This window comes from Silene latifolia, chromosome 11 (assembly GCF_048544455.1).
Source record: "Silene latifolia isolate original U9 population chromosome 11, ASM4854445v1, whole genome shotgun sequence".
In the NCBI taxonomy this organism is placed as follows: Eukaryota; Viridiplantae; Streptophyta; class Magnoliopsida; order Caryophyllales; family Caryophyllaceae; genus Silene; species Silene latifolia.
The window spans coordinates 63,006,609-63,032,092 of NC_133536.1; the positions used below are offsets into that span (position 1 = coordinate 63,006,609).

Sequence of the window (25,484 nt, forward strand, 5' to 3'; positions counted from 1 at the left end):
GTCCATGTGAAACTCCTCCCGCCACCACTATAACCACTACAAAAAAATCCATAAAACCCTTCCCTGACACCGGAAATCTCCTCCCGGCCCCCCAAAACAGCAAATCTGGAGTTTTCGAGGGTGGAGAATGACATTTTCGATGTTGGAGAAGTCTTTAAGGGGTTTTTTTTGGTGATGGTTATAGTAGTGGCGAGAAGTCGTCGGCGCCAAGGGATTAGGTAACCGACACCAACAGGTGTTTAGGGTAGAGCGTTGGCCATTGGGCAGTGATGGTGGATGTTACGGGTTGAAGGTTGGTAGTTGGTTGGGGTGGTGCGGAGGGTGTTTGGAGCTGCGGTGGGGAAGTCGCCGGAGACCAGGTGGTCTGACAGCACAACCTTCACATGGTGGTCGTGGTTTGGCTTGGCGAGTAAATAGATAAGTTAAGGGGGAAAGGGAATGAGATATCTTGGGGGGTGAAAGGTAAGGATGTGGAGGAGTTAGGAAGTAAGGAAGGGAATGATTAATTTGGCCAAACAAACACTAAAAAAGGGTATGAGCCATTTTGTTTCCCTTTCATGAAAATGCATACTGCCAAAATATACATTAACTTGTAAAGAATATTTTTTTGATTTTAAAAATGGTAAAAAAAGACGTTAGAAACTATTTTTTGACCGGTATTCTGACCCTAGCTTGACTCGTAATTCGTATGATTCGATCTGTATTTGAACCGTATTTTAACCTGACCTATTTGAGAGGTCGCCGGCGTGGCCAAAGGGTTGGCGAGGTGATAGTTGGTATCGTGGTGGCAACCGTAGGTGATGACAATTGGTTGTTAGATAGAGAGAATGAGGGAAAGGGAATGGATTGCCCTAGGAGCGAGGAGGTAAGGGGTGTAAAGGGATTTTGGGGTAATCGTTTATGTCAAATAAACATAAACAAAGAAAATCATTACTGTTTCTCTTTCCCTTTCTTGTAAACATCAAATCAAATATTGGCATGCTTAGAGAGTATGAAATACAGTAAGTAAAAGAGCGAAAAAAGAAACAAATATTGGGATGTATACATACCGATCAAGACGGTGTCGTAACTTGAGCAAGAAGAGCTCATTATCTTGTGCTACTACATTGATAAGTTTATCAACAACATCTTTCTTTTCTTGTAATCCAAATCTCTTTACATCAGACAAACTCTTCCTTAAACGCTTATAAGTTGGAACTCTTTGAAGAACACCCCATTTTAACTCATCTTCATCTTCCATCGACACCGAAACTAACTTCTCTACGTTTTTATCATTGTTTTCTATGTCAAAACTCTTCATTTTCAGAGATTGATTTCGAATATCTATCTTATGCTACAGATTAATAACAAGTAGTTATATATATGCATAGGAGACAATGGTGGGTTTATCATGTGATATACGGAGTATATAATATATGCGTAAAATATACGGACTTACGGAGTAGGCGTCCATTACTAAATGATCACATGGACATTAATCTATCTCATTGTGTTGGGTGATGGAATAATAATATAATATCCGTCTTCAAATCTTGAAGTCAACTTGTAAATCATCTTGGAAGATTGCATCTGATATTTTATTTAATTAGACGAGCTACACGTACACCACTTGCAACATTTAAACTTCTAAACATGATCTGCTGAGTTGGGAGTAGAGCTGGACAGTGAGCAGGCCAGGCTGGGGGAGGGTGGCACGAGACTGCTCTGGGGGCTATGGTAGGGCCGGCTGAACCAGGTTTTTTTGTGGTGGGGACTGGGACCGGATTGGGTAAGTTTTGTTTCAAGATCACTTCAGGTCAAATCGCTTTGGGTCCGGCCATTTCGGATTGGATCATTGCCGGGTCCGTTTATCAAGTTATTTAGGGATAACAGTCACGGTTCAGGTCCTCACTTGGGGTGTCGGGACGGGTCAATTTTGCCACGTCTACTATTATGAAGTATATTTGGACATTTCTATGAAATTCATACCAGGGTTGCGAAAGTCTCAAGGAAAGGAAGTCGTTTTTGTTGTGAATAAGATAAGTATCCACACTTGATGGCTGCATCATCTCATCCTTTTACAACAATTGAGGTAGCCAAATCCTACTTGGATAATGTGTTCGAGTTACATCCTTAGATTGTCAAAGTCAAAGGAAGTTGGTATATAGATGCATTAAATCATACTTGAGGTGTATGTGCGGAGAAAAACCCAGGGAATGGTCACTTTGGCTTCCTTTAGCTGAGTGGTAGTATAATACTACTACCTGCCATTCTGCTAGTGACTCCTTATGAAGCAGTATACAATCAACCTCCTCCCATCTATCTTCCTTATCTACCAGGGGATCGGAGTCCCTAGTGGAGAGTGTGGACGACAGAACCATACAGCTCAGATAAGCTATGTTAGCTATACTCAAACAAACAGCAGTTGGCAAAGGCTAAAATGTAGGCTGACAAGGGTACAACACAGAGAGTTTTCAACATTAAGGATTGAGGTGACCTTACAGGCAAGGTTCGGTTCACCAGAGGATGTATGACAAAATTTCACCTAAATATTATGGACCTTTTTTAAGTGGAAGATACTATTGGAAAGGTTGCTTATAGCTTATAAGTTGGAAAGTTCATAAGGTGTTCCATGTCTCTCAATTAAATGCATTCATAGGATTCTTCCTACGGCAACCCATATTCCAAGCTGGATGCAAGGTCTTTCTAGTGATGACAAATTATGAGCAACTTCCTACCGTCTGTATCAATATGCATCTTCACGATTAATATATGTAATTAAGCTGACGGATAAAAAAAAAAAAAAATTCACATAGTCCGAGCTTGTGATATAGACTAATTGAGTATGTATTATTCATTATTTAACCTGGAAATTGAATGTCCTAATTGAGTAAGCAAAAGTGAGTGAGAAAACCAGAGCGAACCCTATGACCACAGCTGCAACACCACCCAGCAAGTCGCTTCGAAACCCAAAATAATGTCGTATAAACTCCTCCACTGTTTCTCCTGTGTCAAGCTTGTCCCTGATCTCGCCGAATTGAGAAACTATCAGTCCATTAAGTGTCCAAGAAACGGGGCAAATCCAGTAATACCATCTCCACCAAATTGGTATCCTCTGTCATATAAGATCAGAGAGAACAAATTTTCTTAGCAGAATGTTGTGATATGGAAAAGGTAGAGCAAATGCATAGAAACATGGATACTTACAGTTTTAGGAACGACAAAACCAGAAAAAAGGTTCCACAGAGTGTAAGAAGCTGAGGAAAGGATCGCAGCAACAGTCTGGTTCCGAGACAGGCTCATTACCATCATTCCATAATAGGTGAAGTACAACAAGGTCGAGTACATGAAGAATATGAACCAAAAGAATTTATCTACTCTCCATTCAAATCCCATTGTAGCATACACTATGGTTCCATAAATTATGGCTTGAAGGAAGCAGTATGGCAGTTCAATGATGGTCTGCAGGACAGAAACCGCATCAGGAAATTATGAAGCACATATGTCTCTTTTCCTATAGTCACCAATGACCATAAATAACACAGGAAAAGAAATATTTCAAGTCGATAGTTTATCATGGACACCCTGATATTGATATCAGGAAGTTTAAACATGGATAAAGGGAGCACTATGTTACAAACATCTGACTTCCAATGTTCCTCGATTCTGCTCCAAATACATCACATAGATGTGTATCCAAGTGTCTAACTCGGCTATAATGTTGAAAATCCACGCGTTTGACTTAAAATGTCACACTCATATTTAAGTGTCACATAAGGGTATGTGGTAGCATGAAGATTCAGTGTAACATAGCTAACCTATACTTTGTGCTACCGACTTTATGAGGACTATCATATGTTCGGAAATTAAAAAGCGAACATACCTGACTGATGGCATATGGCACAGCAGAATACATCCCTGCGGCTCTTTCTCTGTAGAAGACTGTCCTTTCAACAGCTATAACTGGCTGCACTGAAGAAGCATTGCACACACCCAATACAAAAACAGCACCATACATGGAGCCCATTGCGTTGAATAGATCTTGTGCCCTCTTCCTGCAATGTCATAACAATGATTTACTCTATGTGAATCCATTCCACTGTGATAGTATCCAAAGACGACACGAGGTCGAGCATTGGACATGGCTATTGAGTGTGTGAAACGCTACCGACTGCCAAAGTGAAATGTTGAACTATCAGACTGTTGGAATTTGACACTTAATTGTGTAACTTAACTTTTTAAGTTACATTAGTTTATATTTACTACATGTTAAATGTCATTAAAGGAGTTACAGAGAGCATATACATTAATAGCTAAGGGAAGTTTAAAGTCACGCAAGTTGTATAAGTAGGCTTATGTGCAATGCATTATATTGTGTAGTCTTGTGCTCTCATTGAGAGCTACAAGGTCTCACCATAAGAGAGTAGTTCTCTTATATCCTCCCCCCAAAATTATAAAAGTGTATCACTCCAATTTATACAAATGATCTATGTTAGATGACTTTTGGGTCCACGATACTTCCGCTGCCCAAATTCTAACTCCGATAAGTAAGAAACATCCAATTTCTTTTCTGATGGAACCAAAAGCTCAAGATTCTTTGACTTTGGAATAGGACCTAATAAAGCAAAAGAACTCTGTCAAGTATCTGCAACTTTTATTTTGTGAAGTAAAAAGTAGACCGATAAAATTTGCATTATGGTTCATTGAAAAACAGGCTATAAAGGATAAGGTGAGTACATGCAAGCTCCTTACCATGCCTTAGAGGGAACTAAGATAATGTTAGCATTGTTGCTGTAACTATTTAAAGCTCTGTTTGGGAATTGTACTTTCTTTAATGATGTACCTTTTGGAGCCGAGTTGCCAATAAATTGAACCAAAAGTAAGGCCTAGCAGAATAGACAACAGAAGTCTAACAGCATTGTGGCGTGGATTTCGCCAATATGAGCAGTGTCGCTTCCATAGACAAGCCATACATTGACTGAAGAAAGATTGTGAGTACTGAGTTGAAAAATGTAACTCTTGTGTGCCTGGGACGGGATCGGTTAGTTCCTCCACCAGAGTTTTCATCCTCCTGAATGAATTTTGCAGAGGCATCAAATTCAATGTTTCTGTTATATGATTCAATACAAGTTTATTAATTCTTGACTTAGAACAATACTAACTTATATGAGACTGTCTCACTCGTGACACCAACCCATTAGTTCTTAATTGAATGCGGACCACAAGGATTTGGGTTTGGTCTCTCTCATATGGTAAATTACCTGCATAGTTCTGATCTTCTATAAATGTCTGCAAAGTTGATTCCTAATTTTGCTTCTTGAGCTCCTGAAGAGACCTCAAGCATCCAAGTAGCTGGATTATAACCATCGTTCATCTTAGCAACTCCGTCAATTTCCTGGAAGACACGTGTATGACCAATACAGCGGTTAGATATAATCTGATTACAATGTAAGAGGGTTTCCAATCAATTGTAGTAATGATAAACCCGAGTAAACACTATAACACAGTTCACTGCAGCCAACTTTCTATGTTAATGGGATCCAATTCTATTGTACTGGATTATAACTAGCAAACTAGTCTGAACTGTTACAAAAAAAACCTAATAACCATAATGACATACAGGTATGCAACATTGTCCCAACTTTTCTTACAACTGACCTCAAAATAACTGATCAAATGGCAACCATGGTGACCAAGTGGGCCAAAGTAGATTGCTTCCCCTCCTCTTTTCAGTAGCAGCAGCTGTGTTTTCAGAGGCACAACACATAATTAGTAAAATAATCTTTGTCCGTGCACAAATTCGTCCTTTAAGATTGTTGAATCACATTTGTAAGTACCTCATCGAAAGTATCAAATATATCAATGCTAGGCTGGTGAATGGTGCAAACCACTGTTCTTCCTGTATTTACTGTATTCTTTACTGTCTTCATTACAATTGCCGCAGCCCTAGCATCAAGTCCAGACGTTGGTTCATCCATGAATATGATAGATGGGTTCGCAACAAGTTCAACAGCGATTGTTAGCCTCTTCCGCTGCTCAGTAGAAAGACCATTTACTCCCGGCAAGCCTACTAGAGCATTTCTTAATGTCGTCAACTCCACAAGCTCCATAACCTCATTGATGAACAGCTGAAATCCATAGTTTCCAGTAAAGCAACGGATCATAAAATAGTTTTAGCAGTAGACCTACCTGACAAGCAGGTCATGCAGTCAGGTACTCAGGTAGGAGATGAACCAATCTTGATCGGGTTATTTCGGTCTTTTTGGGTATATGATGCACTCTCGGTCAGATTGGGTTGGCCGGGTTGTTTAGAGTATTAAGTGTAAAATTATCCGGTCGTTTCGATAAACACATTTCAGGCCGACTGGTTATGGGTTGGATCATTTGAGTCCGAGTTAGGTCATTAAGGGTCAATATCGAGTAATAAATAAATATTGTGTAGATATATAGTTAGCGAGATTGTATATTTTAGCGACATCTTTTGTATAATATTAATTCGAGTCAGGTCGGGTCAATTTGAGGTTTGGGTCACATTCAACATATGATCTTTTGGGTCTAATTTGGTTTGTGAACAAGGTTGTTCACAAGGTTATTCAGATCATGTCAGTTTGCTGGGTCTAAATTAAGCAAGTAATAGTAACAACCTCTATTTTCATTCGGCAGTTACCTTTCTTGTGACAGAATCTACATCAGTGGACAAACGAAGCCAAGCAGAGAAAAGCAATGCTTCATAAACAGTTACATGAGGCGAGTGGATATCTGTCTGCTCAACATAACCAGATATACGAGCAAATGTTTCTTGCCTTTTCGGATATCCAGAAATGTAGACACCTCCATGGACATAGCCAGTAGTTTTCCTTCCAGCCAATACATCCATTAGAGTGGTTTTACCAGCACCTGTTACGCCCATCAGCGCAGTGAGGACTCCTGGCCTGAACACACCAGTCACACCATTTACAAGATGTAGCTTATCATTAGCGACACCTTCACCCTTCATCGCCTGAAGAAATAACCGCGACCAGAAAACATAATGATCAGTTAGACATAGCAAATAGGTGACCCAGGTAATTAAGGCTCCAATGTTTTCATAAAATTTATGCACTTGGGGTTGTGTTATTATCGGGTCATTAGTGTACTGATTATTTCAGGTTGGAAAATTTCAGACCTGTTGGTTATGAGTCAGTGTCACTGGGGTCTGAAGAGGTAATTTGTAGTCGTATATAAGAAGGTTTTTGTCAATTATTATGTGTATAACCTTCAGTGTAGTTTCAGTTTAGATACGTCATTTTGGCTCAATTTTGACTGGTTCGGGTGGTGTCAACACTACATGCCATTTCACTCTAAGGCAAAACATCGGATCTTTCAGTTAATAGCATATTATCGGTTGTTGTTTGAGGTTTCCAATTGCGACAATGTATGAGGGTCCATTGTATGCAGTCCTACCCAAACTTCAAAGATCCAGAAGATACCTGAGGAATGTCGACTGAGTAACTGATTTCCTCAAAACTGATGGACAAAGGCTCAAAAGGAAGAACCACGACTTGCTTCCTCTTATCCTCCTCTTGTTTTGTGGGTTGTGACAGCATCACTGACGGCGTTTGTGCTTGTCTTTCTTCTTTATCTACTTCAAATACGCAATTTAATTGAATCATACATCTGAATAAAAGTATATCTTCTAATGTGCACACTGCACAATGTATATCTCACCAGATGAGTTCTCTTCCACTTTGTTTTCTGCCAATGGAATTGTATGAGGCTTCCCTATAGCTGCAAGATCAGTTCAGACTAGTCAGTTGAAAAATTCACTGGCTCCAACATCGTTTAAACCTTAAGAAAACAGGCACTTACGGTTGAGGCATGTCAACGAAAGTGTAAAAAGAGAATTAAATAGTAGCCAGAAGCCAACCATTGCTGCTATTCCAAGCCAATACCAGTTTGCACCGGCAAAGAGTCCACGTTCCTTCAATACTTCTAAGCCTAATGTTTCTGAGGAATTAGGATCAACCTATCAAATACCAAGTTTACATATCATTAACTATCATAACTTTGTTAGCTATCATACATCCGAAATATTTTCTTACAGAGTCAAAGACTCGCTATTCATTTATGTGCTTCTTTGACTTCGGTTGGTTTGATTCTCTGCACCATGTCAGCCTGAAATAACCTCCCAACAAAAACATGGGAGTTGACTAAGTATATCCTACTCCTAATGGGGTAAAAACATACTCCCTCTGTCCCGGTCATTTGTTGTCCTTTTCCATTTTGGGGTGTCTCAGTCATTTGTTGTCCTTTCTATTTTAAGAATGAATTTGATGAGTAATTTGATCATTCACACTCAATTTATTCCACTTGTCATTTATTAATTGGCTCCCTCCCCTTTTCTTGGTCTTTGTGCCAAAACCAAAGGACAACAAATGACCGGGACGGAGGGAGTAATATATTGCTAATGTGTAATCTAGAAACAGCATCCTGGTAAAAACACAGGAATAAGGCTGAGCATGTCTAACTCCTAACCCGTCATAAGCAAGACTCAGAGCTCTTTGTAAGTCCCCAAAGTAATGTTGTTGTTTTATGCACACAGTAGGGAGAAATTGAACTTACTTTTTTCCAGCTGTTTCCAGTGAATTCATTCACAGCTATAGCATTCTGCCCATACATTATAGGAGACGTCCAATATCCCCATAACCACCACTTCTTCACATCCCCTGTAAACAAATTTATACTTCCATAAAAGATCTATGTTGATAGGTTAATATATCTCGGAATTTTAAGTGTTGTCCATTACCTCGAGCCAAAGCAAAACCCCCTAAAACTATATACACCATCACAACACATTGTCCTAGTGTGTTTGCTAGAATCATGTCTCGAGCCAAACCAGCTATCAGTCTATATAAACCAGCAGCAGTCTGGTGTACACATAGGAGTGCCAAATAGTGCTTGAAGAACTTTCCAATGGCTGGGTCAAATCCTGTTATATAGTAGGTTATACAAACCCATATGGCAACTTCCGCTATTGACAAAGGAAGTTTGAGGATCCATTTAGGTAAAGTATATGCCCATGCCGGATATAGCCGAAGGTTCCTCTGTTTATAGAAGACTGGCAGCTGGTTAACAGTCAATGAGACCTCTGAAAATCCATTGTATATCATCCTGATGATTGAGAAAAACAGTGCGCCCATGAAAATCCCACCATCTGCCACCGTCTCCTTAGGCATTTTTGTTCGAAAGAACAATGTTGATGTGATAAGTGCCGTTATACCAAGCTGAATTAATTAAAAGAAGCAAAAAAAAAAGCGTAAATCAGCTGCAATCTGATGTCAGAATAAAAAATGTCAAAATAGGCTTGGGGCAAAGTATTTGTCGAAATGGCTCCATTTAGGATTGTGTTCTCCTCGAAGGTCTTAAGAAACTTGATTTTTTTTACTTTTTAAAAGGATGATACATGAAACTCGTTAGATGGCTTAGCTAAGTACACATCAAAATCGCTTGATGGCTAAAAGATCTCAATGACATACTTCTGTCATCTTGAATAGATAGATAAAAACATTCCTTTTCATCAGTAGGAATTCTCTTGATACACATGCCTGCAACAACTCTTTCTTGTTGACGCCGTATGTCTGCCTGGCCAGTGAAGCAGGGTGGCTTCGCACCTTGTCATATGGTTCTGAAAGATCGTGCTCTAGTTTCTGACCGACATGGAATGACCGAAATGTGTCTGTAAAATCCTTGGCAGTCACAAAAACATATGGATCTTCTTTAACCCAATACTTCTCCTGCTCTTTTAAAGAGGTCACCTACTAAATCATAAAAGAAAAACAACAATCATATCAACTTTTTCTGTCGAAGTTGCAAAGTTTAGAAACAAATAAATACAGGCAAGATGCTTAAAACCTCTTGTAAAAAATCAGCAACTCCTTTCCTTTCAGGACACCTGAATCCCATGAATTCAAAGAACTCAATCACACTTTCACGTGGACCTTGGTACACGATTTGACCATCAGAAAGGAGTATGATATCATCGAAGAGGTTGAATGTTTCAGGTGCAGGTTGAAGTAGAGAAAGGACTGCAGTTCCCTTTAAAATGTGTATATATTGCCTGATACAGTTCACAATTTGGAATGTGGTAGAGGTGTCCAGGCCCGAAGAAATGTCGTCCATGAACAGTGCTTTTGCTGGTCCCACCAGAATCTCACCTGCATCACGTTACATGAAAGTAGGAGAACATTGAAAACATTACTGCAGTTCCTTAGGATCACCTTGTTACTTCAAGGAAATGGTCTGATGCCAAGTTCTTGTTAAACTGTCCAATATAAAATTTAAGGAGCACTATAAAATGAACCTCAAACGAGTCTTACCCGTGGTGAGGCGCTTCCTCTCTCCGCCTGATATTCCTCTTATCATCGCGTTCCCAACGAGCATATCAGCACATGAATCCATTTCTAAAATCTATGGTTTAAGAAAACATAAGTGAAGTTTTATTTGATTTTATTTGTTCTTGAGATGATAATTGATAATCATGTTGTAGATAGGCATTCAGTTAGTACCTTGAGAATATAGTCAGTCACAATGCTGATCTCTTGCCCCTCTAATGCTGCAGCCTTCAAACACGGGACACCATTTGAGCGAAAAGAAAAAACAGAGACTTTCATTATATAATGTTCTGGAAGTTCTCCACTTTGATATCTGAGATTGTGGCTAATTCCACTTTAGTATTATAAGATTCCGCAATATTCAAATTTGGCGGTTTAAGTAATAAGTCTGGAGCGGTTTCTACACTTTTCCACCTCAATAACAAAAGATATAACAGTCACAGGTCCAAATTTATTTAAACAATGTTTCCATGCATAATTAAGAGGAGAAATCAACAATAAACAAAAGATTAAGGTGAATATTCAGATAAATTCATGAAAACTACTAACCAATGCTTAAAGCATTTGTTATTTGGATTCTAACATAACTTTGCTTGTCATCGAAGTAGAATTCAACAGAAACCTCAAAGTCGGTGAAGTGAGATTTGTCAAGTTCAGGAAAAGTGGAATTAACAGAGAAATCAAGGGTACCGAAGTGGAAACTCACAGGGTATTTTTTTCCTGTTTACTGCAGAAGAACTCATACCTTCATATATGTATCAATATCCGCATCTGGAATGACTTTATTTTCCTTTTCTCGCCTTATTAGCTCCACAAGCATGTCTATGTAATCCCAAAATCATATAATCATATATGCATTTTTCATCAAACTAAACTTTGAGCAAGACAGAAACTCCCATACCATAATTGGTTCCAACACCTTGACATCTAGCTGAAAAAGCAAGAGTTTCTCTAACTGTCATCTCTCCAATGTGAGAATCATGCTGACTGACATATGCAGAGGTCCTCTGTGCAACAAAATCATCCATCTCATGCCCATTATACGTAATGTTCCCTGAAATCTGATAGTATTCACCAATAAGTCTCACTTTAATTTAGACGGTCAATTACAGCGCACTTTGAAGCTTGTAAGCCTACCTTCAGACCTTTGTTAAGGTGGCCCGCCAGAGCTTGAAGTAATGTTGTCTTCCCCGAACCTGGGGGTCCTAGTAGCAGTACCATTCTACACAAAGTGTCAATTAAGTTATATTCCCTAGTTTCCAAACCCAATATCTAATAAAGCCAAGAATCCAAAGACCTACATTACGCAGGCTCAAGCACACGGGGCTGCAAGTGTCGAATACTAAACACTGTAAAATTCGTTGTTTTGACATAAAACGAAGCGCCAAAAAGAGTTTGCTGCCATAATCTGACGTAACATAGCTAAAGACTACTCCTTCTATTTGCTTGAATTCACTTCATTTGCCTTTGGACCAAAGATTTAGGAGATCAACATTCAAGCATATAGGAGAAAAATGGGACCCGCAATCACATATTCAAATGGAAGATATTTTCGGCTATTTCTAACACAAAGTGTAAATGTAGTGAATTGATTTGAATGTCTGACAAAAGAAAAATGTATTGAACACTACAGAGTGGAGGAGGTGTACAGTTAGTTGTTATGATATCAACCTGCCAGGTTTGATTATTCCGCTCACACCATGCAAGATGGATATAGGCACTTTTCGACTGTTCAAAAGATGGAGATAATGTAACACATCCTGCAGAATTAGACAGCATTTACAGCAAAAATTAAAATATATGAATGGCAAACAAGTGCTAATGTATGCAAGTAAGACACTGAACCTCTAGCAGATTAAGAACTGAGTTGTATATAGATGGCAGAGCTCGAGTTCCAACATAAGCTTCTCCATCAATGCTCAAATCCTCGAATCGTACTTCAACTGTAGGGATATCAATGGCAACTCTACATGGTACAGGTGAGTGCCGGTATAAGAACCATTTCAATGCAAATTCAAAGGAAAATCAAATATGACTCAAGACAGTTGGAGTCGGGTGTATAACGTTTGATCTTCAAATCTGAGTCAACTAGTGAACCATCTTGGAAGACTGCATCTCATATTTGATTGTTTCATTGGAAAACAGGCAACAAGCACATAATTACTATTACAATTACAGTAACAAGAGATGGTTAAGCACAAGCTCATTTCATGATTCCGAATTGATTATGGGTTGTGAATGAAGTATGGGACACATTTAAGGGAAAATTGCATTCGTAAGCAGTTTAGCGAGCCAATTCGACAAATATATCATTGGACTATAAGAAGGCTGTTTAATTGATAAGAAAGGCTGAAATAAAAGTAGCAGTATTAATTATTAATCAATCTTGAAAATGCAATTACATCAATCAATCAATCAAGCACAACAAGATTTTGGTATTCTTTTCCTGAAAGGGTTATCTTCATAACATCTTCAGCAGTAGTAACTGACTTAATTTCATGAGATCTCCAAACAGCATCTTCATTTAGTACAAACGCAAACAAACTTGTCGAGAAACCATTGATTAGCATCAACCTGTTATGAAACACATCTCTACTTGCAGGTGGACTGTAATTCAATCCCTCAATGTTCCAAAACACGACTTCCGGCACCCGATCAAACCCTGATTTCTCATAATTCTCCCACACCCCTCTATAATTCCAACCCCAACTATGGTTCACACCTTTCCTAAACTCCTTATTAGTAAATACAAACACCCTTTCCACCCTATTTTCAGGGCTTAGTTTCATGCTAATACTCACCTCCAATATTTCATTTAAAATCGCTTCGATATCTACATTTTTATTGCAGATAAGGTGTTTGATGAAATTAAACTTGGAACCAAGATCATCTCCTTTGATTTTGTGACGCTTCAGACATTGATTAAATCCATATACAGTTTCCTTCCATGGGCCGTTGCTTAATTCTGAGATCATCAACCCCATTGAGGCCGAAACGTTTTTCGCAGTTTCTGACATATCATCTGAAACATCACATACAACTACAGAGTTTCTTAGTTTCCCTTCCTTAGAGAATTTCTTGACCATATCTTTCCATTCTAACTCCTTTTCTTCCCTGTTTTCGCCATTTAGCCTAGATACGACACTTAGAGGAGTTGCAGGGAAAACCTTTGTGTTTCCTTTAAGAATCATTGACAGTATCATCTGGTAATACTTGAGCTGGCTTGGATTACCCTTCATCTTGAGCAACTTTTGATACGCCTTCTTCATCAAGGACAAGGTGCAATCCTGTAATTGCTGTGGCTTTTCCGCCGATTTATCCTGCAATGCCCTTCTCAGGGGGGAAATGACCTCTTTTCTCAGTCGATTTCGGACCCTGTAAACATAATGATCATCTTGAATGCCACTATAACTTGGGTCTGAATCCTTGGGAAAGACCTTCTTGGCAATACTTTCACAGAGGAGAGTATTCCTGTCAATTCTGGAATCAATAGATGGGCAATCTACTGATGCATAACTAAGCAAATCGACATTTCCAGAATTCAGAGATTGGATATCAGATTTCAAGAGATCTGCAAAAAGATCAGATACTCTGTCATGGAAAAAACGATAGGTTGAGTCCTGTACATATTCGGTGACAGCCCGTCGCGCAATCCCAGAATCCTTCATCCCGATACATGTATTATAACAGCTTTGTTCATTGACGAGCCTGCAAAGGATCTCAGCAAAGTCCCTGAGCGACCCGAAAGCAGCAAACTCTCTGAGATTGCAGGAAAGGGTCAAAGGGTGGGTTTCGTAAAGCCAAAGGGCAGAAACGTTGAACCCTTCATTGCAGGTCTTTCTAAAGGTTCTCAGGTAGGCAATAAGCCTTAATGTGGTTAAAGGGTCATACTGCCATGACTTGTCTAGCAAACTGCTAAGGTTTTCGGGTACGGTTTCCGGGTTTACAGCAAAGAAGAATTCGGTACATGGGTTTTGTGGGATTGTTAAAGCCGGTTTTTTTGCCGAATTGGGTGATTTTTCGGGTGGAGATGGTGATGGAAGTGATGGGATACATTCTCGGAGAATTGGTGGACCGATTAAGAGCATAATATGTTTGTTTTGATTTGGGGTTTAAATCCAAATTGTTATGTTGATTGAGCTGTGTATTTATAGCATACATTTGCTTGCGCTCCAAGGACTTCTATTCTTTTTTTTTATTTTATTCTTTATTTATTGCTTGCGCTCCAAGGACTTCTATTCTTATTTTATTCTTTATTTATTTTTAGAATCACTCATAAATATCATCCTGTTAATATTTTCCTTGGCCGCCAACTAAAAACAAGGGAAAAAAAAAATATTCCCCGACAACTTATTATTCTACCCATTTACGTTATACACGATCTCCTAGACGATACTTTGACCATCGTTTTATCCATTAGTTAACCATGTAAATATCATGTTTATAGATCCCGCACGAATGCGCGGTTTTGTAGATGGACAAATTAGAGAGAGAAAATAATAATTATATTAATACGGGGTAGCATTTAACTCCGATTGATATTTAATTATAAAATTTAAATTAGCATGATAATGTTTTGTATTAAAAGGTAGAAAAGAGTAGTTACAACAATTTTAGTCTGTATAAGATTGTCAGTTTTACTCGATCTATTTTGTTAACTTTGTTTTTAAAAAATATTATTATTAAATTATTATATCCATTAAATGTGTAATATAACCGTTAAGTAATTATTGTAGTCATCAAGTTTAGTTTTAAAAATATTAATAGTAAAATATTGCTTTCACATAATACTCATAATCAGTATAATTCTATTTATGTAACAGAATAAGAATATTCTAATAATATGTCTAATCAAATTGAAAAATATTATCCCTTATAAATGGGCTAGAATTATATACTGCCTGCTAAAGGTCGTCGACAATTTACTAATTATCGTCGACAATTTTAATGAACTTCCAAAACTACCCCTCCCTGACACTCCCCCTTATATTTTTTCCGTCTTGTTTTGTTTTCGTAAAAAAATAATTAATAATTACTAATAAACCCCGTTCGGGAATAGTTCGTTTTATTTTAATTTTTTAATTTATTGAAACTTATTTTAATTAGCGATTATCGATCCACGCACCCAAAACTAATTTAAGACGGAAATTAATAATTTTTTTAAAAAAAAAAATTTGTCGAAAAAGGGCCTGGATGAAGAAATTTTTCGTCCAGACCAAGGTCCGGACAAAGAAATTTTTCGTCCAGACCATGGTCCAGACAAAAATATTTTTCATCGGACCAGTCCAGACGGAAAATATTTTCGTCCGGACCAGTCCAGGCGAAAAATATTTTCGTCCGGAAAAAAAAAAAAAAAAAAAAAAAATCCGGACGAAAATATTTTTCGTCTGGACTAAAATATTTCCGTCTGGACCTGGGTCCGGACGAAAAATATTTTTATGCGGACCATGGTCCGGACGAAAATTTTCTTTGTCCGGACCTTGGTCTGGACGAAAATGTTTTTCGTCCGGAATTTTTTTTTTTTTTTTTTTTTTTTTTTTCAAAAAAATCATTTTTCGACTTAGATTAATTTTTGGTGCGGTAATCGATAATCGCTAAGTTCTCGTTCATGTTGTTAATTACAAATCCCGCTTTTTTTTTTTTTTTTTTTTTTTTTTTTTTTTTGAAAAACCGTCTTTTTTTTTTTTTGTTTGAAAGATTTTAGTGAGACGTTAGTGAGACGGAAATTGACTTGTGTTTTAGTGAGACGGAAATTGCATTTTAGTGAGACGGAAATGGAGTTATGTTATGGAGGGCAAACTTGGAAATTTACATTAATTGTCGACGATAATTAGTAAATTGTCGACGACGTATAGCAGGACCCTATTTATTACCCCGTATATGAAATTAAACAATATGGCCCAATGTTAGATATGACGTAATGAAGCCAATTTTAGACATGACATAATGAAGCCCAATTATAGAGTGGTTTTCATTTAGGGGCCGCAAAATATTGGAGATCTTTTATTTATTAATGGTCAAAGTTTCTAAAAGTTGACCTCTAAAAAGGCAAATGGGTAGAACAATAAGATGTGGAGGGAATAAAAAATAAAAATACGTGTTTTAGGAAATCTGTGGTAAATAAATATATAAGGTTGGTTAATTATTTGACAAGTCAGTTTAAATCAAATTTGAGAGTTTTGTGTCCGGTATACTTTGGATTGGAGACGATTAGGATTCAGCAAAACCTACACAACACGAAACACAAAAACTGATTTTTTTTTTGTGATGATGAGCGGAGGAGATGATCTTAAAACATGGGTCTCTGATAAATTAATGTGTCTTCTGCGTTATTCTCAACCTACTTTGGTACAATACGTAACTGACTTATCTAAGCAATCTAATTCGCCTTCAGACGTTCTTGCAAAGCTTGTGGAACTCGGTATGTCGCCTGATAGCGATACCAGGGCGTTTTCAGAGGAGTTGCACGACCGGGTTCATGGCCACAATGCAAGAGCCAGAGTTTCTTTTAGGTCAAGGAATTTCAGGAGGAAGAATAGTTATGAAGATGAAGAACTTGATGATGAGTTTGCGGACACCAAAAAAGAAGAAAAGGAAGAAGAAGATGATGATTGTGGGTCAGAGGAAGAAAGGCAGTGCGATAAGAAAGAAAGGGAGGAATTGGAGAAACATATACGGGAAAAGGACGATGCTAAAACTAGGAATGGAGCCACGGTTATAACGTCTGACAAGGAGAAAGAAGGAGAAAATCAAACAAGTAAGTATGATATTGGTTTGCTTAGGAAAGTTTCGAGGGAAGAATACTTGAAAAAAAGGGTAGTGCAGAAAGTGGATGAACTGAAAGATGAGATATTAGATGAGCGTCTGTTTGATGATCAGGTTGTAACGGAATCTGAGCGTCGTGATCTCAAGCGTAAGGTGGAACTTTACGGGATTGTTAACGGGTTTGTTAGTGAGCGGAGTGCTGGTGAAATTTCTACTGAGTACGCAATTCCTGAGGCCTATGATGACGCAGGCCGTGTAAATCAGAAGAAAAGGTTTTCTGTTGTCTCACAGCGTTACAGAGACACCGAGTCAGTTTCTGAACAGGAAGAATGGGAACATCAGCAGCTCCGAAAATCAACCCTAAGTTTTGGTTCCAAGGACAAAAGAGAATGTGGAAATACTTATCAGTTAGTTTTTGAAGATCAGGTTGAGTTTATAAAGGCATCTATGATTGAAGGAAGTAATTTTGAGGATAAGACGGAAACTCAGTCAATGCAGAGATGCAAATTGAAATCTGGGATGGAAAAGCTTAAGGATGAGAGGAAATCACTGCCAATATATTCTTACAAAGAAGAGTTGCTCAAAGCTGTGAAAGAGAACCAGATTCTAATAGTTGTTGGTGAGACGGGTTCTGGTAAGACTACTCAGATACCACAGTACCTCCACGAAGCGGGCTATACAAAGCTCGGAATAATTGGGTGTACTCAACCACGGAGAGTTGCTGCAATGAGCGTTTCTGCCCGGGTTTCCCGAGAAATGGGTGTAAAACTAGGGCGCCAAGTTGGTTATTCCATCAGATTTGAAGATTGTACTTCTGATAAAACAGTTGTTAAGTACATGACTGATGGAATGCTTTTACGCGAGTTTCTTAGAGACCCTACCTTATCAAGTTACAGTGTCATAATGGTTGACGAAGCCCATGAAAGAACAATTTCCACTGACATATTGTTCGGGTTAGTTAAGGATGTCGCTCGTTCCAGGCCAGAGTTGAAGCTACTGATCTCAAGTGCAACTCTTGATGCTAAAAAATTCAGTGACTTCTTTGATTTTGCACCAGAGTTTAACATTCCGGGAAGGTGTTTTCCGGTTCAGGTATTTTACACAAATACCCCAGTGTCGGATTATCTGGATTCGGCAATCATCACTGCTTTGCAGATACATGTTACCGAACCAGCGGGTGACATTCTGATATTTCTGACAGGGCAAGAGGAGATTGAAACAACAGAGGAATTACTGAAGAACAGGATGAAAGGGTATGGGTCACAGATTCCTGAATTGATAATCTGCCCCATTTATGCTAATCTGCCATCAGATTTGCAGGCCAAGATATTTGACCCGACTCCGGATGGGACCCGGAAGGTTGTCTTGGCAACTAATATTGCAGAAACATCACTGACTATTGACGGGATCAGGTATGTGATAGACCCGGGATTTGTAAAGATGAAGTCATATAATCCACGGACAAGTATTGAGTCTTTATTGGTAATGCCAATCTCAAAGGCGTCAGCGAGGCAACGGGCAGGTCGTTGTGGGCGAACCGGGCCAGGTAAATGCTATAGACTTTACACTTCATATAATTACTTGAATGATTTGGAAGATAATACTCCACCAGAAATTCAGCGGATAAATCTTGCAAATGTTGTGCTTTCCCTTCGGAGCCTTGGAATTAATGATTTGCTGAACTTTGATTTTATGGACCCACCGCCAACCGAAGCATTGTTGAAAGCCATTGAGATGTTGTATGCCCTTGGGGCTGTCAATAAAGAAGGTGAGCTAACTAAGACTGGGAGGAGAATGGCGGAGTTTCCGCTTGATCCAATGCTGTCAAAAATGATTGTTGCTTCCGAGAAGTATAAATGCTCGGAAGAAATCATCACAATTGCGGCCATGCTTTCAGTAGGGAATTCGATATTCTACCGTCCCAAGAACAAGCAAGTACATGCCGACATAGCAAGGATGAGATTTCACGAGGGCAATGTAGGAGACCATATCGCTTTGCTCAAGGTGTACAATGACTGGAAATCAGGTGATTACGGAACCAATTGGTGCTATGAAAATTTTATTCAGGTTAGGAGCATGAAAAGGGCAAGAGATATTAGAGATCAGCTTCTAGGGCTTTTGGAGAGGGTTGAAATTGAAGTTACCTCCAGCTTGAATGATTTGGATGCTATAAAAAAGGCGATAGCATCAGGGTTCTTTCCACACGCTGCAAAGTTACAGAAGGATGGAGCTTACAGGACTGTCAAACATCCTAAGACAGCTTACATTCACCCGAGCTCAGGTCTAGCTCAGACTGAATCACAACCGAGATGGGTTTTATATCATGAATTGGTGTTGACAAGCAAAGAATACATGAGACAGGTAACTGAACTGAAACCCGAGTGGTTAGTCGAAATAGCACCTCATTATTATCAGCTCAAGGACGTTGAAGATCATTCTTCGAAGAGAGTGCCACGCGGGATTGGACGTCCTGCTGCTACTTAATGTACTAGAACAACTCCCTCTAGGCATGTCTCCGATTTATTCCATTTTTCTTTGTTTTGAATTATATATCACCCCTGTATATTCCATTTTGAGAAGGTATGGAACTTTGACAGTTGTATGTATACACTCTAGCATACATGATCAACAGATACAAACATAGCCACTAAACAATTAAACAGAAAGTTTAAATAAGCATTAGGATTAGTAGCGGAACCAATATTTATACGTAGGTAGCAAAATCATTCAGGGACTAATCGCTGCAGGTAGCCCCTCGGAGCCATTAGTCCCTGAATGATTTTTCTCCTACTAATCCCTCGTTCTGCCACTGATTACGATGAAACAACAAGAAGTAATAAAAACAGATAAATGCGTACCGATCAAGACGGTCTCTTAACTTGAACAGGAATTGCTCATTATCTTCTGCAATTACTTTGACAAGCCTATCAACTACATCCTTCTTTTCTTGCAAACCAAGTCTGTTTACATCAACTTGTATAGGCTCATTCCCATCTTTAAACAACAAACTCTTCCTAACAAGCTTATAAGTTGGAAGTCTTTGAAGAACACCCCATTTTAAGGCATGCTTATCTTCCATATTCTTCTCAGTGTTTTCTACTTGAAAGCTCTCCATTTTGAGAGATTTGTTTGTAATATTTTATGGTACAAAAACAAAGTAATTATATATATTAGAAGATAATGGTGGGTTTGTCATTGAATTTTAAATGCGTGAATTATAGGCCATTAGCTGCTAGATTGAAGTTTCAACTTTGTCTCACACAAGACAGTTGGGAGTTTAACGTTTCTTCAAGTCTGGAGTCAAGTGGTAAACGATCTTGGAAGACTGCATCTCAGATTTGTTTATTTGTTTATCAGTCACCAACCCACACATTGACTACTTGACACATTTAAATCACGACCATCATTTGTTATCAACTTATTTGTGTTTTGGAAATGCACGCGATATGGTAAGACAAGTTTAGTATGGTGACTATTGTTGGGATAAGTGATTTTTTTTTTTTTTTTTGATAAGGTAAGAAAATTAGGTTGATCCTCGAGAGTAGGACCAATCTATCGCATCCTTTCGAATGAGTGAGGTAAGCTGAAGCTACCGGTTATCAAACCACCTCGAAAGAGTTGGACAAGAATGTCCAATAGACGGCATGAAGTCAGCAACCTTATTGGCTTCACGAAAGCAATGTTTAATTATCACTTCATCGAAAGATTGAAGGTCTAATATCACATCCTTGATAATACTAGAAATTTCCCAAGAAATTTGCCAAGTACCTCGAATTGAGTTAATAACACATAAATTATCATCCTCCACAATTAACTTTGAGATTCCTAAGTATTTAGCTTCTAAAATATCTTCTTTTAAGGCGAGAGCTTCCGCAACAAGGATACTATTGGATCCGCACTTTTTTGCTCCCAACAAAACGACTTTTCCACTATGATCTCTTATAGAATATCCTAAAGCAGCTTTATTACTTTCTATTCTGGATCCGTCAAAATTTAGCTTTAGGAAACCGTTCTAGGTTTTTCCCACCAGATTTCTTCCTTACTAGGGTTGTTTCTAACTGACTCGTCTTTTTCGGGATTGTTGAAATCCTTAAATCTAGTCACATTCCATGTCTTAGTGCTATTGTTACATAAGATAATAAGTTTGCTGAAATTAAAATGAGCATTATTAAAGATAATGTCATTTTTATAAAACCATGCATTCCACCAAATAAAAGTAATTTTAATGAAATCATCTTTTGGAATTGAGTCTTTGAGATAATTAAGTTTCATTAGAAAAGTTTGACTTGTAATATTATCATAATTTGACAAAAACTCGTTGAAACTAATAATGTTCATATCTTGAATAACAGACCCAATTAAGGGACATTCATAAAAGAAATGGTCTTTGTTTTCCATAGGATCGTTGCACAGAACACAATGCGGTGGGACATTAATATGACTTTTGAGAAGTCTACCTTTTGTTGGGAGGCCGTCAACACAGGCTTTCCAAAGAAAAAATTTTAACTTTGAATATCCAATTTTCAAATCCATTGAAATTCACATTTGTCAAGAACTTGATCAAACAATCCTTGTGCTAACCAAGTTGCTGTTTTGGTAGAGAAATTTCCATCCACGGACAGTCCCCAAACGAGGTTATCTGGAATATCATTACGTGGCAATGGGATGTTAGTAATCAGATTCACAATATCGTTATTCACTAAATTGGATAATTTGCAAATATCCCATTGTTTTTCAAAGGTTATGAAATCTTTAACCAAAAGAATTAGATCGCGGTTACTATCATCATTACCCAAACTGTTGGTGAGTGGGTGTGAAAAAACCCAATTATCAGACCAAAACTTAATGTTGCTACCATTTCCTACCTGCCATCTCAATCCTTTTCTAAAGAGATTTCGAAGACTCATAAGCTTACGCCATTGCCAAGAAGACACTGAATTAGGCTTATGGTCAAATAGTGAACACTTTCTCAAGTATTTCTTAGTTATTACTTTAACACATATATTTTCCTTATCCATAAGAATTTTCCATAACAGTTTCATTTGAAGCGCTTTGTTAGCTGCTTCAGAAGATTTTATTCCCAATCCACGCAAAGACTTCGGTAAACAGACTTTTTGCCAACCAATCAAATTAGGGGATCGTTGTGAAGGGTTCTTATACCAGAGAAAATCTCTATTAATCTTATCCAATCTATTATGGATTGCCGAGGGAAGAAGGAAGCTTTGCATTTGAAAAGTTCCTTTTGAGGCTAAATTTGCATTGACCAGAACTAGTCTACCTGCTTGTGATAAGGAATTCACTTTCCATTTTGATAATTGATTGTGAGAAGATTGAATAATACTGTCGAAAGTATTTTTAGTAACTCCACTATCAATGATAGGACACCCTAAATACTTACCCAAATGAGCTTCCTCGTTCATACGGAGAATACCTCTAAAGGATTCCCGAAGAGGCCGCTCAATATTTCTAGTGCATTGAAACGTGGATTTGTCAAAATTGATAAATTGTTCTGATATCGTGCAATATTTATCTAAAATAGACTTAATGGTTTTACAACTCTGATTAGAGGCTTTAGCGAAAATGATAGTATCATCTGCAAAGGTGAGAAAAGGGATTTTCTCCACCCCAGATCCAATCCTAATACCAATATCACTAGAACTAAGATCACTATTTTTTTTTGTAGAGATCTGGCTAGAATCTCGGCGCACATAATAATATATACGGCGAGAGTGGGTCTCCCTGTCTAATACCTCGAGTGGGTGTAAAAACGTCTCCCGGTGTTCCGTTTACTAACATCGAGAACGAAATATTTTTTATACATTCCATAATCCATGAAATCCAAATGGCATTGAAACCCATTTGTTTAAAGGTTTCCTCAATAAAGTTCCATTCTAGTCGGTCGTATGCTTTCTCCATATCAAGTTTAATAGCAATCCGCCACCTTTGCCTTTTTTACGCTTAAATGAGTTGAAAATCTCGTGGGCAAGAAGGATATTATCTTGAATAAAACGATTAGGTGTAAAGGCACCTTGAAGAGGATGAATAATCTTATGCAAGAAATTGCGAAGACGAGTAGCTAGAATTTTCGAAATAATTTTATAGATAGTTGAGCAAAGACTAATAGGGCGAAAATGATTTGTTGTTTGAGGATTATCAATTTTAGGAATCAATGCTATGAAAGTATGATTTATTTCTTTTAGTAGTTTACTCGAATGGAAAAAAAAGCTAGAACTGCTTTAGTTACAAAATTTCCTACAATATCACAATATTTTTGAAAGAAATCTATAGGGAATCCATCAGGCATTTATTCGCAGCTAAATTAAACACAATTTGTTTAACCTCTTCCATACTAACATTACTTGTAAGAAAAGCGTTATCTTCGTCTGTAATTAAACCACTAATCGACTTAAAGTCCTCATTTTTGTCGAAAAGATAAAGTTGATTTTTTGTAAACCTAATTTTAAATTCGTCAGATATTTCTTGTTTAATAAGCTAAAATTAAATAAAGAGTAAATTATCAATTACACCCTCGCTTAATCCACTTTTTTACATTTACTCCCACGTCAATTTTTTTTTTTAAATTACACCCAAGTTAATGTCTCAGGTAATAAATTGCACCCACGGCCATTCTCAGGTGAAAAACTATATGAAATGACGAAATTGCCCCCATGTTTATAATTCTCAGTTTTGAGTGTTCAATTACTTCCCCTATTTCAAATTTTTCGATCCCCAATTTTCCCATTCGATCCCCAATTTTCCAATTCGATCTTCACCGCTTCGTCACCGTCACTCTCCCTAAACCCGACACCAGCAGCAACCCAGGCGCCCACCTTCAATTCACACCATGTGCACTCGACTATTCTCCGGTATCATACACGCTTGGTTTCATCGAGCCACCATCAAATTCAGTCACCACCTCCTCCACCAATTCCAATCCACCTTGCCTCCATCTCACAACCTTCGCAGCCATGAAACCCGACAACCCAATTTGGGTTTTCTTATTTGATTGACTCGCTCCCCTGCATCTCCTCAACCCAGATTAAAAACCGAAACCCGAATCAATATGCTCGTTCTTCTATGTCCCATTTCGCCAGCACCAGTCAGGGCCACCACCACCTGCTTCGACCAGATTCGTAATAGCAGCGTCGCCATCAACCCACTACGCACCAAGGCGTCGATGAAGAAGGGAATGAATGAGGCATCTAACATACATATTCTTAATAAAGGAAGGAAGAAGGGCAAAATCGTCATACAATAAATGTTTTAACCCAGAAAATTTGAAATTTGACGGAAATGTGGTCTGAAACCGATATTGGGTGCAATTTATTACCTGAGACATTAACTTGGGTGTAATTTAAAAAAAAAAATTGACGTAGGAGTAAATGTAAAAAAGTGTATTAAGCGTGGGTGTAATTGATAATTTACTCTTAAATAAATTCTCATTTTATGGTATTTTATTGTACTTGGAGTTCCAAAAAAGGGGAATAAATGTGGACCCTTCATGTAGATTTTGTTATGGTATGGATAATATTGAGACTTTGAATCATCTATTCCGAGATTGCGATATTGTAGTTAGGATCTGGTCTTACTTTAATTTGGGCATTCGAACGGGTAACGATTTCCATATGCCCGTTGGACAATGGATTATTTGTAATACTACAGTTTTATGAGTCTCTGGGTACTCTATCGAGTGGGCCTTACTCTGTCGAGTAAGGGTGTTTTGGTTTTTAAAACAGTGTTCTGTCTGTAGGGTACTCGATCGAGTAGCCTTGGTACTCGATCGAGTAGGGGGCACTCGATCGAGTACGTCAGCTACTCGATCGAGTGGCTCGGTTTACGAGTAATGTTTTGTCGGGTTTTGTTAATAATTCGAATAAGTATATATATATATAACTTTCCGTCATCATCATTAAACACTTTTATCAAACCTAATTACTTCAAAAGAGATTTTAACCTACGTACTTCGCGTCTTTCGCATTATTGACAAATCCCGGAGCTTGAAAGGTCGGAATTCATCATCCTTTACATTCTTGTGATCCTTGCGTCGAGGGTAAGATCTACGTATCGATTTTATAGTATTTTATTAAGTTTGTTTAAACTCTAATTTGGAGGATTGGGGGTTTTTGTTTGTTTTTATGATTGTTAGTAATTATGTGATCATATGTTAGGAGGAGGATTCGTAGAGGAGGCTTTTTGATAACAGCTGTTGAGATCGTCTGATTGTATTGCATTCCAGGTAGGGTTTTCCCTACTCAGTATTAGTCCCATAATGTGTTGGTGGTGATTTGTGATTGTTGATTGTTATCATACGAGTATTGTGACGGTTGTTGGTTTGATTGCTGTTCAATAGTTGTGATTGTTTGTATCTGT

General features: G+C 38.1%; 3 protein-coding genes across 7 annotated transcripts in view; 1 reads left to right on the forward strand and 2 right to left on the reverse strand.

Moving 5' to 3' along the window:
- LOC141611698 (pleiotropic drug resistance protein 1-like) overlaps window positions 1–1,315 on the reverse strand; it is a 30,651-nt gene extending 29,336 nt beyond the window's left edge. For all 3 annotated transcript variants that reach the window (XM_074430294.1, XM_074430293.1, XM_074430292.1), the window contains exon 1: window positions 1,050–1,315. In XM_074430294.1, coding sequence (XP_074286395.1) covers window positions 1,050–1,300 — 251 coding nt within the window. In that variant the 5' untranslated portion in view covers window positions 1,301–1,315. The remainder of the gene's footprint in view (window positions 1–1,049) is intronic.
- A 1,299-nt stretch (window positions 1,316–2,614) lies between these two features.
- LOC141611699 (pleiotropic drug resistance protein 1-like) lies at window positions 2,615–20,367 on the reverse strand. 3 transcript variants are annotated; one of them, XM_074430302.1, is made up of 23 exons: window positions 19,973–20,367; window positions 12,195–12,315; window positions 12,021–12,109; window positions 11,487–11,571; window positions 11,251–11,410; window positions 11,095–11,171; window positions 10,524–10,577; window positions 10,335–10,425; window positions 9,871–10,172; window positions 9,495–9,773; window positions 8,765–9,242; window positions 8,581–8,684; window positions 7,828–7,984; window positions 7,687–7,746; window positions 7,449–7,600; window positions 6,647–6,979; window positions 5,817–6,107; window positions 5,638–5,721; window positions 5,241–5,374; window positions 4,823–5,050; window positions 3,863–4,034; window positions 3,187–3,441; window positions 2,615–3,094 (listed from the first exon to the last, which is right to left on the reverse strand). In XM_074430302.1, the coding sequence occupies exons 1-23, from the start codon at window positions 20,227–20,229 to the stop codon at window positions 2,837–2,839; spliced, it is 4,221 nt and encodes a 1,406-aa protein (XP_074286403.1). In that variant the 5' UTR covers window positions 20,230–20,367; the 3' UTR covers window positions 2,615–2,836. The 3 variants fall into 3 exon arrangements, 2 of the variants coding, with proteins under 2 accessions (XP_074286403.1, XP_074286402.1); XM_074430301.1 differs by having other exon boundaries at window positions 2,785–3,094; window positions 7,449–7,603; XR_012528699.1 differs by lacking the exons at window positions 2,615–3,094; window positions 3,187–3,441 and having other exon boundaries at window positions 3,927–4,034; window positions 4,823–5,087; window positions 7,449–7,603.
- On the forward strand, window positions 16,529–19,720 carry LOC141611701 (pre-mRNA-splicing factor ATP-dependent RNA helicase DEAH1-like). The gene has a single exon (XM_074430303.1). The coding sequence runs from the start codon at window positions 16,617–16,619 to the stop codon at window positions 19,596–19,598; it is 2,982 nt and encodes a 993-aa protein (XP_074286404.1). The 5' UTR covers window positions 16,529–16,616; the 3' UTR covers window positions 19,599–19,720.
- Window positions 20,368–25,484: the final 5,117 nt, after the last annotated feature.